The 12,136-nt window shown below is 33.3% G+C and overlaps 1 protein-coding gene across 8 annotated transcripts in view; it reads left to right on the top strand.

The window, feature by feature from the left end:
- The window catches only part of LOC127106299 (uncharacterized), a 130,893-nt gene extending 120,159 nt beyond the window's left edge, over positions 1-10,734 (top strand). Inside the window, exons 6-18 of one of the 8 annotated variants that reach the window (XM_051043608.1) lie at positions 7,892-7,967; positions 8,051-8,116; positions 8,223-8,275; positions 8,419-8,585; positions 8,667-8,880; positions 8,964-9,021; positions 9,104-9,160; positions 9,243-9,491; positions 9,577-9,641; positions 9,739-9,795; positions 9,887-9,980; positions 10,068-10,208; positions 10,294-10,734. In XM_051043608.1, coding sequence (XP_050899565.1) covers positions 7,892-7,967; positions 8,051-8,116; positions 8,223-8,275; positions 8,419-8,585; positions 8,667-8,880; positions 8,964-9,021; positions 9,104-9,160; positions 9,243-9,491; positions 9,577-9,641; positions 9,739-9,795; positions 9,887-9,980; positions 10,068-10,208; positions 10,294-10,440 — 1,444 coding nt within the window. In that variant the 3' untranslated portion in view covers positions 10,441-10,734. The remainder of the gene's footprint in view (positions 1-7,891; positions 7,968-8,050; positions 8,117-8,222; positions 8,276-8,418; positions 8,586-8,666; positions 8,881-8,963; positions 9,022-9,103; positions 9,161-9,242; positions 9,492-9,576; positions 9,642-9,738; positions 9,796-9,886; positions 9,981-10,067; positions 10,209-10,293) is intronic. The other 7 variants (XM_051043607.1, XM_051043603.1, XM_051043609.1 and 4 more) reach the window with 7 other exon arrangements.
- The last annotated feature ends 1,402 nt before the right edge of the window (positions 10,735-12,136 follow it).

The raw sequence follows: 12,136 nt of genomic DNA on the forward strand, positions 1-12,136 counted from the left end.
AATCCACTGAGGGTCTTGAACTTGTTGGAGGCTAAATGCTCCAAGGTGACAAAGGCAAGTTCCATCAAGTGACCAAGGGACTTATGATTACTTGACAAAGATAAGAGGGAGATGTAATAGATGAAGGAATTTAGTAAATCCAATGTGAATTGGATCAAACCAAATTAGAGTAAAGAATTGATGAACAAACAAAGATGCATGATCATATAAAACTAGCGTAGGGTCTCATTGTTAGGTAGCCCAAGAGAAATCCATATGGGTGCAAAGTGTATTGTCCTATGTCTCATTGTTAGGTAGCCCAAGATAAATCCATATGTGCGTAAGAGTGTACTAAACCTAATCAAATGCATGCAAGAGGAGACTAAATCCTAAGTCAAAGTCCAAAGTCCAAAAGGTATTCAATATTCCAGGTCAAGCATACGATTAGGATTAGGTCCAAATTACTTTATCATGTTTTTATTCATCAAGTTTTAACAAGCCAATAGTCAAACAAGATAAGAGAAATAGATGAATATATATATAGATAGAGTATGGAATGATGTGATGATTAATAAGACATAAAATAAAAGAGCATTAAGTAAATGACATAAAATTAAATGACATAAACTTAAATGACTTGAATTAAAGGAAATAATGTAAAGAGCGATGATTAATTTTAGGAGTTAATGGTTAGTCAATAATGGGATAATTTAGCGCTATGTTAAGCAATCGTAAGTAGGCTTATGTAGAAGCCATAGCTATTTGAGATCGGTCAATAACAATGTATGTATTAGACATGTTAAAAAATTAACACTAATTTAATCTCCTATGACATGTAATACAATGATTAAAACAGAGAGAGAGAGAGAGAGAGAGAGAGAGAGAGAGAGAGAGAGAGAGAGAGAGAAAGTAGAGAGAGTGAAAGAGGGAATCAAGTCAATCACATAGGAATCATTTTATCCTCAAATAAGAGGACTCAAAATATGGCGCATCGATGGTTAACCTATCATTAATGCAAAGTATTGAATATGATTCACAATCATCTATCAACAATTTTGGATCAAAGAAGATTGATCAACCTCAAGTCCATCTATCAATGATTTGAGATGAGGAAGAAATCATCAACCAAGCAATCAAACTCAATTCAAAATATCAAAAAATCATCAAAAGAAAATAAAATTCAATTAATAATCATTTAATATTGATTAAAATCAAGAAAATAAAAGGGAAAATATCAGGGGGTGTCAAATTATCAAACAAAAGTCCAAAAAAAATGTGGAAGGTCAATAAAATTAAGAGTGAATGGACCTCAAAAGTTGGGGTTTAAAATATTTGAAAATGATTAAAATGAAAATACAAAAAGAAAACTAAATGGAAAGTAAAAGAAAATATGCATTATTTACTCAGAAACTTGAAGAACCCTAGTTCTTCAAAGTAAAATTAAATGGTTAATATTGAAAATAAATGACCAGTATGTTAGGACTTTTGATCAGTGGAACAAGGCAAAGAGTGTGGTAACTTGTTTGCTCAAGGTTGTAACTCGTATCTACCTTTTTGAATGAAGCTTCAGAAGTCAACAATGATGGATCTGGTATCTAGGTTCCAGAAGGATTCAGACCAAAGCAAAGCTTCAAACACCTTTATAGGGTGTCGATGAAGGATTATGGGTAAAGAAATGGAAGGAAAAGAGCTTTAAACGAAAAAGAGCTTGATTGGTTATTTGAGGTATCAGGCTTCAATGGTGGTAGGGTTTCTTTGGATTTAAAAGCTTGCAAATGAAGGCAACAACTTCCATTATTTATAGGGAATGTTTTGGGATTAAAATAAATGTGAAGTTGTCTTGAATTCATGTGAATTGAGTGGGAAATTTTCATATCCAGTTAGTGTGAAATTTTGGTACCAAACTCGTGAATTTGGAACTTCTCAAGTTGTTTCAAGTTGTCCTCAGATGCGTTTGGTCATGGGTAATTGGTTTGCACGCATGAGAAGTGGTCCTAAGTTGATTTGTGCAAGTTTCAACATTATAGGTCACAAGCCAAAATAGAGTTAGGTCACCATGTTCAAGCTTTGGCCAAATCTAATCCACTCGCATGTTTTGTGTTTTTCTGAGCCAAATGATCACTTCATGGAGTAGAACAAGATACAAAAAGAATATATATAAATGGACCTTTGAGGTTAAAGTCGTGGTCTTGTGAAGTTGAGGTCGTGACCTGGTTTTGTGGGCTAGGCAATTGGTCAAACACTTTGCAGTATGTTTGGTCATGTTGAGGTCCTATGTTCATGATACCATAACTTTTGATTCCCTAGTGCATTTTGAGCCATACTTGTCCCAAATTATCTTTGATATAAGCTTTAAACAATGCAAAAATAATGGGATCAAAATAATGCTTGGACTGAAAAATGGCAAAGGTGGAAAGTAAGGGTCATGGTTAGGTTTTGACCCATTTTGGCAACTTGGTCATTGGTACAAATGAGGTCCTAAATGGATGAATTTATGTTTGACCATTGAATGAAAGTTGTAGAGGATCCCAAGAGGAACACTTGGCTTAAAAAATCTTGGCATTTTAATAAAAATTGAAGGAGTTGTAGAGTTTGGACCAAAGGCATGTCATATTTGCAAATTAGGTCAATCCACCTTGCACGCATTTGTCCAAACTTGATGTTTTCTTGCATTTTAAACCATGATGATGATGATGGAATGAGTATCCCTTGATGAAACCTTGATTAGGGCATGAATGATATGGAGCATTGCTTGAAGAGTGAGGGTTGTGGCATGGAGATCAACACATGGAACACCTTTGAATCAACTTGAACCAAACTTGCATTTCCCTTTATCAAAGACATTGGCTTTGCCTTGCTTTCAAACATGATTACCTACTTGAGTAATAAGAGAAAAAAATACCATGTATTCATGAAGTTAGGGTTAGTTTCTCAAGTAAAACAAAGTAAAACCCTAGGGTTAAGATATAATACACAAAGTGACCATGCTTGTGATTCCATGACCAAATGAAATGGTCATGCATGATATGACTTGATGTATACAAATGAGGTATGTTAAAATAAAGAAAAAGGGAGGGTAAATTTTGGGGTTTGACACTCATACACTTTTTCTTTTTCCGACCTTCTCTTAGTTTTACTAAAACGTTCCTTTGAAAGTTTCACAAAATCTTTTAAACTCTCCTCGAGAGAAGGAGGCCTCTTATACTCGTAAAAAAAATGATTTTGTTGTTTTCTCCTAAATGTATTAGTGTAAGTATTTCAAAAATAATCACCTCTTTGATAATTTCCCATATAATTAAATTCTTCTCCAAGAAGTCCTTCAAAATTACACTAATGGTTTATATGACCACTACCATAGAAATCACGCATAAGATCTTGACATACATTCTGATACAGGGCTTGCATTCAATCAAATTTATTTTACATCTTAAAGCATGTTCTATAAAGAATCAAACCATAGATTCGCACAATAGTATCTAGTAATGTAAAAAATAAAAGCTGAAAATTAAAATTAAAATAAAATAAAAATTAACCGCATTCAAATGCTCCTAATTTAAAATATTTTTGCATATTATTTCCTAGTTGAAGTGATCAACAATCCTCGACAATGACACCATTTTGTTGGTGATAAAAAATGTTTGTTCATCTCAGTATAATGAGAGCATATTGTAATCATATCCACGAGGATTATCGTTAAATCGACAAGACTGAGGTGAGTGTACTTGTTATCAGAAGTATAATGAAAAGTAAATGTAATAGGGGATGTGCATAGTACAATTCACTAAGTTTTTCTAAAAATTCCAAAATACCTATATAAATAAGTTGTTTGAATATCTATGAGCAAAACAATTAAGTTCCCTTTGGAATCATTTGTCCCTTTCATGCGGTCTATCAATGCTTGAATATTTAATAATCTCTCCTTAGTCATGCTTGTTTTAAAGTATCTATCAACGATTTAATCTTTGAGTAACCCTATTCGTTAATGTCATTACTCTAGTGATGCTAATATAACCCAAGGGTCATTGGGGTAATACTTTTACGAAAAAAAATATTTAAAATTAAATCACTAAAACAAAAAAAACTAAAATAAATAAATATTACCTATTAATTTGGTAAATTAAATAAATTATAATAATAGAAATCAATAAAAACGTTTATAAAGAATTGCAGACAGACAATGCATGTTTGGCAATTAGCGAAAGATACAGAGAATAATGCGTCCTTTTTAATTTGAATTATTTAATTCTATTTAAGTCATTCTCCAAAAATACAAGTTTGACCGAGATATATTTAAAGGATAAGATTGATATTTAAATATAAATATTTATTATATCATGTCTATCGTATCCTAATCACGAAATTTTAAAATAAAAAACATTTTATCTAGAAGATAAATTATACGATAAAACAAGCTAGTTTATAGTTCATGACTAATGACTAATAATTGATATCTTATAATTTATAGTTGATGACTGATAGTTGATAAGTTGATTGAATTTTTTTATAAAATTAGTGATTCCACTCGCTGATTAATGTAAAATGACATAATCATTTGATATTCTTTGTCTTTTAGTTAAAAAGAAAATTGTCTCAGAATAATAAAAAAAAAATATTAAAAAAATTATTTATTAAATAAAGTAAATGTATTAAAGTTTTCTTATATATTAAACAATTATACCTTTATTATTTTTATAAATATTTATATATTTTGGAGCTTTATATATACTTGTGATTCTTGTCAAAAAAAATATACAAACAAAAATATATTTGTATAAGTTTGGTGGGTTCTGTAATTCAATAGAAGGAACATCTTCTCCTTCTTCAAAGTAACCTGTCTGTCCCATTCAGTTCAATTCTTTTGTTCAACCCAATTCTCAATCCCACCAATTTCTTCTCAAACCCTAACTCTTCATCACCATTTTTCCATTAGTGCATGCACTTTGCCACAAAATAATTTCTGAGCTACTCAGCTTTTGAAACCCCTCTTTTTCATTGATTGAACCATTTCTCACGTATCAATGACAAAGAGCACTGATTCTGAGAAGTATGAGGTTGTGTCTAAGGTCCGTCCGGGTTTTCGGAGAGAGTATCTCAATGCCTGTAAGACTCACTCAGAGATCTGTGGTGGTTCGACATCTCTCAGCCGAACCCGGCCAAGAAAGAACCGGAATGTGGTTCATGTTCCTGAACCTATGAGGACAAGAAATGGTGTGGAAAATATCGGTGTCGCACAGAATGGTGTTTTGAGTGAAGAAGATGCCAGAAGTGAAGTGGAGGATGAAACATTTCAACCTGTTCGTGAAATTGGGGAGACCAGTAGAGATCGCAGACTAAAGGTGTCAACTAAAGTAAATAAGTTCAAACCTGCTTTTTCCAACTCTAAGAAGTTTCCCTCAAAGCTGAAGGACCTGCTAGACTCAGCGGTTCTCGATGGATTGAAGGTTAAATATGTCCGCGGCATCAGGGTAATGTCTTATTAACTTGTTGTATTTTTTTTCTTTCAGTTTTGCAGTTTTGCAATATGGGATAGCCATGGCATTGCAATGGGGTGGATACCGCCTCCCCTAAAAAAATACACATCCGTTTTCAACGGGATTGGAATTTGTGTTCTTATCCCGCATGGATCTCGTTTCTTCGTCGGGATTGGAAATTGTGTTTTCATCCCGCATGGAAGGATACGGTTTCTCCGCATGGATCTCGTTTCTTCGTCGGGATTGGAAATTGTGTTTTCATCTCGCATGGAAGGATAGGGTTTATCCGCATGGATCTCGTTCTTCATCGGGAATGGAAATTGTGTTTTCATCCCGCATGGAAGGATAGGGTTTCTCCGCATGGATCTCGTTTCTTTGTCGAAATTGGAAATTGTGTTTTCTTCCCGCATGGAAGGATAGAGTTTCTCCGCATGGATCTCGTTTCTTAGTCGGGATTGAAAATTGTGTTTCATCCCGCATGGAAGGGAAGGGTAGGGTTTCTCCACATGGCCGCATGGATCACCTTATTCATCGGGATTGGATCATGTGTCCTCATCCGAATAAGGTTTTCCGCATGTGTTCTCATTCCGCATGGATCGGGTTTCTCCGCATGGATCCGATTCTTCATTCGGGATTTTTCTCATTCCAAATGAATCGGGTATATATATATATATATATATATATATATATAGATATATATATATATATATATATATATATATATATATATATATATATATATATATAAGTGTAAATAAGTTTTCCTCTTATAAGTATTTTTTTTTTCATTTTTAACTGATGTAGAAAAAATATCATCAATCAATGATTCCCAAATATTTTTCATAAATTTTTTATACTCATAGTAAAAATAAGTTAAATGAGATTGTGAATATGTATCGATAGTGATAATGTAAATGTTTTTACACATGTATTTTGAGAATAAACTTTTAAGAATGTCACTTTAAAGTGATTTGATTGGGCGCATATATATATAAAAAATTACATTATTAATTGTGAATAACTATTAATCTCTTTATGGAAAATGAAAATTTATTTCAACATAAATTTTTGTCAACTTTTAACAACTTTAAATTTGGTTAAGAAAATTATTTGAAAAGTATTGTTTGAAGAAATTATTTATAATAATAGTATACTTTTCAAGGGTGTTAATATATATATATATATATATATATATATATATATATATATATATATATATATATATATATATATATATATATATATATATATATATTATATATATATATATATATTATGTAAACAATTTTAATATAAATTATTAAATAAAATAAATAAATTTATACCTATAATAAAATTTTAAAAATAATTTTTAGCTAACAAATAGGTTCATCTTGAATCATGCAGAGTTAAAGCGAGTTTTCGAGCTGTTGTGAACTTCAGTTATGATTCCTTATTAATTTTGGAGGTGTGAATCTGTGTGTACTTTTGTAGGTACGAAAACCTGGAGAAAAAGATTCACCGGGAGTGATCAAAACGACTGGAATCGAATGTTATTGTGATATTTGTAAGGGAGTAGAGGTAAGTGAGTGAAGATACATTAGCAATGTTGCTTTTAAAATCACATGTCTTAGTAATTTTTTACATGTTTGAATTGTTTTGATGAGAGTAGGTTGTGAGCCCGGCTATATTTGAGGTTCATGCTGGAAGTGCAAACAAACGTCCCCCAGAGTATACTTTCCTCGAAAATGGGAATACTGTTCGTTGTGTAATGAACGCATTTTTGAACAGTCCTATAGACAAAATGGAGGATTCTGTTCATGCTGTTCTCGGAAACTTTACTATGCAAAAATCAAAGTTCTGTTTGAACTGTAGAGGTTTGTAATGCAACTCAGGTTTATTTTCCCGCCATCTTTTTGTTGTTTTGCATGGTTTTTGTGGAGAGTTTAACGTTTGATTTTGAAATATATTGTTTACTTTTCAAGATCCCAAGGTTGTGTCGAGACTGTTCTGCATTGCATGCGAGGAGTTGAAGGCATGTCAACCTAGTCCAACTCGTACAACTGAGACTATTATTAGCTGTGTTTCACCACCACCATCGTCACCGGCTATCCCGAGGTATTTTGTTTGTAGACATTTTTTTTATACCTGCATGACATCTAGTTAATCACGTGTAAAAATGTAGTTTATGCAGTTGAACAGATGGTTAATTCAATTCACGGTCTAATTATTTCAGGTTCCAGAACCAGCTGAGCCTCAAAAGCCATCGTACAAAGGAATGAAGTACAGTGCAGCTAGTGATAAGAGGCATGGAAAAATAACTAGAAAGTGAGTGTGTTTTTTTCTCATATCTGAAACATTAATATTAGTTTAAAGTATTCTTTTGTTCATTTATTAACATGCCAAGTTATTGTCTTCTCGTTGATATAACTTTTCTTTATTATGTTTTTAAATTTTCAAAGGGACCAACACCTGCATAAGTTGGTCTTTCAAGCACTGGAACATGGGGCTGATGTGACATACATTGCTCGAGGAGAGGTTGATTTGATAATGACTTGTTCTTACATTACATATTTTCTTTCGACTTCACTTTGCTTAAGAATTTTTTGTTGTGTTGGTAGAAACTATTGGATGGTAAAATAAACCGTTACACCTCTGCAATTATGTGTAGTTGCTGTGACAATCAGGTACTTTTTCTTATCACGTCGTAAATGTTATCCCCGTCTATCGTCTATCGGCTTCAAGTAAACATCTTACACGTTTTTTCTGAATAAAATTTTTGATGATGAGCAGATCAGCCCTTCTACATTTGAAGCACATGCTGGCTGGGCATCCCGACGCAAGCCGTGAGTTTTTCTTTTAACTTGTACTAATAGATGTTGGTTACTATGCGTCACTCTCAGACACTCGTGCGACACGTGTAGGAAAACTCAGACAAGTGTTTTAGTATGGTGTTTTGCGAATCAACCAGTGTTTTTCTTTGTTGCAGTTACCTGCACATATTCGCTGGTGGAGTCTCGCTACATGAGTTGTCCATTTCTCTGTTGAAAAAGCAGAAAATTTCTAGGAGTGCCGACAGTGATGGCCGCTGCAGTATTTGTGAACAAGGAGGACATCTTTTATGCTGTGATGGATGCCCAAGAGCTTTTCACTTGGGTGAAGTTTTGTCTATTTTATGTTGTTATTTGGACAAGAGCGTTAGAATAACAAATTTATAACTTTTTTTTTCTGTTGCAGAATGTGTGCCTCTTAAATCTGAACCGCGCTGTATTTGGTACTGCAAATATTGTTGTCATAATGTATACCATAACGAAAGACGCGAAGAGCGTAACGCAAATGCTCAGGATGCTGTAAGGGTTGCAGAGATGGCTCCTTTGGAACAGATAGCCCAGAGAGCCCCCCTTACGGTTAATGATACTGAGGCCGTAGAAGGTGGATGTCCACTGTGCAGGTAATTCCGATGTCCAGAAATTTTTCATCTTTATTATTATTGATGTTTTGTTCTTGATCATCGAAGTGTGTTCAACATTTTAGGGAAGATGATTTCCAACTAAAAGGTTTTGGTCCTCGGACAGTAATTATTTGCGACCAGGTATTGCTTCGCGCGAATCATTGTTTTAAGTCTTACATCACTATGTGTTTTGATTAAATTACTGATTGATTTTTCATGGCAGTGTAATAAGGAATATCACGTAGGGTGTTTGAAGGATCATAAGATAGCTGACCTAAAGGTACCAAATGTTCTCTTTTTATTCTGATTTGAGTTTTTTTTCATTACTATATACAATTGTTAATAAGAGTTATTTTTACCAGAAATTACCTAAAGGGGACTGGTTCTGCGGCTCGGAATGTCTTCAAGTTCGGACTGTCTTGCACAATTTAGTGATTCGCGGGGACGTGCCAATTTCAGATTCCCTCCTAAGCTTGATTAAAAAGAAGCATAAAGAAAAAGGTTTAAAAACTAACTACGGTCTTGATGTGAAATGGAGGATTATGAACTGGAAGTTGCTTGCTTCTGAAGAAATTAGGGCATTGCTTTCGAAGGCTGTTTCTATCTTTCATGTGAGTATATAGTTACAGTTTCGTTGTTAAATTCGATCCGCTGGATTGCGCGATTTTAGTAATGACTGACATCTGTGCTGTTCAGGAACAATTTGATCCCATAGTGGATGCTGATACAGACATAGATTTCATTCCATCAATGATTTATGGGTAAGCAGCATTTACTTCTTTTTATACTTTGATTTCCTCTACTGACTCTTCTGAACATGTGAACGCAATTTGCTTCGTTTCGATTGGATTTCCACAGGAGGAGCATCAAGGATCAATATTTTGGTGGAATGTACTGTGCAGTGCTCACTGTCAAGTAATGCCGAGTTTTGAGTAATCTTTTGTTGCTAATTCCATGTTTAGTTTGAAAAATACTTGATTTTGGTTTGTATTTTCTGTTATTACAGCAAAGAGGTTGTAAGCACGGGGGTATTCCGCATGTTCGGGCGAGAAGTGGCGGAGCTTCCCTTAGTTGCAACTAATGCAGCTAGCCAAGGAAAGGTTAATTACTTACTCTATCTTGTGTATTTAAATTCGAGCAATCATTTGAAATATTTTGATATTGATAATGTTCATGTTTTCTTTAAGGGTTACTTCCAAGCCCTGTTTGCCTGCATCGAGGGCTTGCTTGGAGAGTTAAAAATCGAACGGTTATTCTTACCGGCTGCTCATGAAGCTGAGTCGTTATGGACCGGGAAATTCGGGTTTATGGCACTAGACCAGGATGAGGTGAGTAAAATTTTGAAGTTTGCTTTGAAGCATGATTTGTTATTATTATTATTACTTGTTAAACAAGCTATCGTTCTCGTTGCAGACGAATTTCTATACGAGTTTGTACCGCGTGATGATGTTTAATGGGGCAGCGTTACTACAGAAGCCGGTTCCTCGACCCGCCATAACGGAGTATGTAGCAGAAGATCCATTTGAAGCATGTGCGAATATTTGGTGTGCAGAAGAGTAACTGGTCCTGTTGTAGCCAGCATCATGTTTGTTGTAATAGGGAACTTAGAATAAGGGTGTTTTTAGATTTCAGAATAAAGGAAACTAGGACATGGGATTTTCAGAAACTTGCATGTTTTGGTGCTGATTTTATTTACTTGTCATAAAACTTAGTCATTTCATTTTCTTGTTGTTGGTATGAATTTTCTAGGGGTTTCAATAATGTGTCTTTTCACACACCTTGAGTGGAACAAAAATATTTGGAAACTCATGTTATGTATGATTTTCTATGTTAATTTGATTACTTGTGCTTTAAGTCTTTTGTCAACAAAGATTTGACTTTTCAATTACTCGTGTGTTTAGTGTATAATATTTGGAAAACAAATTAGGTGTATTTTATAAAAATGAAAATGGAAAACCCTTGATGTAAAAAAGGTAGGACAAAAAGTTCATTTCTTGGATTTAAGCATGAAATGAAATGGTTTACATCTTTAAAAAAACAATTTAAATGCATCTTGAAGTAGAAAAGAAGTGGAAATTAGATTTAGGAGGTTTGAAAATATAGATAGAAAGACTTGTAAATTCTTTTACGAGGAGGATAGTAGATAAGATAGAGAGAAATGATATAAAAAAAAAGGCTTTAAAATAAATCTTAAAAAAATTATTTAAAAATATTTTGACAGAATTTAACTCTTATAATCAACCTCATTTGGTGGAATACAACTTTTATTCTTGTTGTATGTTTGATTTTTCCATTATGTATAGTTTGGAATATAAAAGAAAAACATAGTTCTATTGGATGTGAGCTTTTATGAATTGTTGTACTTATCCATAAGATATAATGTTCAAATCTCACATAATACAAAAATTTAGGAAATTTACTTATATTATAAATGAGATAAAACATTTAAATGTGTGCATTATCATCGACAAAAATGTCATGGGGGCATTCATTCTCCTTAATAAATGAGATGCAAAGTTTTGATTTTTATCATTTATTTTATATTATATGAATTTTTAGAATGCCCTATTATTAGTAGTAGTGATTAGAGGTAGCAAAATAGACTTGTCCTGTCAGAAGTTTGTTTTGCTCGCACTTTTTTTTGTAGGACGAGTTAAAATTTTAAACATACACCCTCTAATATGTCTGTTTCATCTCGTTTTTTATATGCTTTTGCGAACACGACCATTCATATTTTTAGAGTTTAAAGATGCAGTGCTAGTGAGTCTTCTCCGCCCCACCCTTATTTGCAGAGCGGACCAAGGTTTTAAACATGTACCTTCAACTATTTTCGCTCAATTATATCCCTTTTTTTGCTAATTTTTACATGGCATGCCAAAATAAGGCGGACATGTTCATTTACCATCCTTAACGATGACTAAAATTTATAGAGAAATTGGTTGATCATCACACAAGATGGATTATCCCTTTACACTATAACTTTTTTCATACCCATAAAATAAAAATTAAATTCTTACCCACTTACTTAAAAGATTCAAATATCTTATCACTTGAACCGATTCATTGTTAATAATATTGCTTTGACTTATTTTGACTCAAAATACAGTGAAAACTACAAAACGAAAACATCTTCAATCCCGCATTCAGCCATCTTACCCTTGTTTTTCATCAGCCTCAAGCTACCTGGAAATATTTAACAAGAGTGGGATGAGATTACTAAATCTCAATTAGTCTTAAAATGAATCCATTAAGTTCA

Source organism: Lathyrus oleraceus, chromosome 7, assembly GCF_024323335.1.
Source record: "Lathyrus oleraceus cultivar Zhongwan6 chromosome 7, CAAS_Psat_ZW6_1.0, whole genome shotgun sequence".
NCBI classification, from domain to species: domain Eukaryota; kingdom Viridiplantae; phylum Streptophyta; class Magnoliopsida; order Fabales; family Fabaceae; genus Lathyrus; species Lathyrus oleraceus.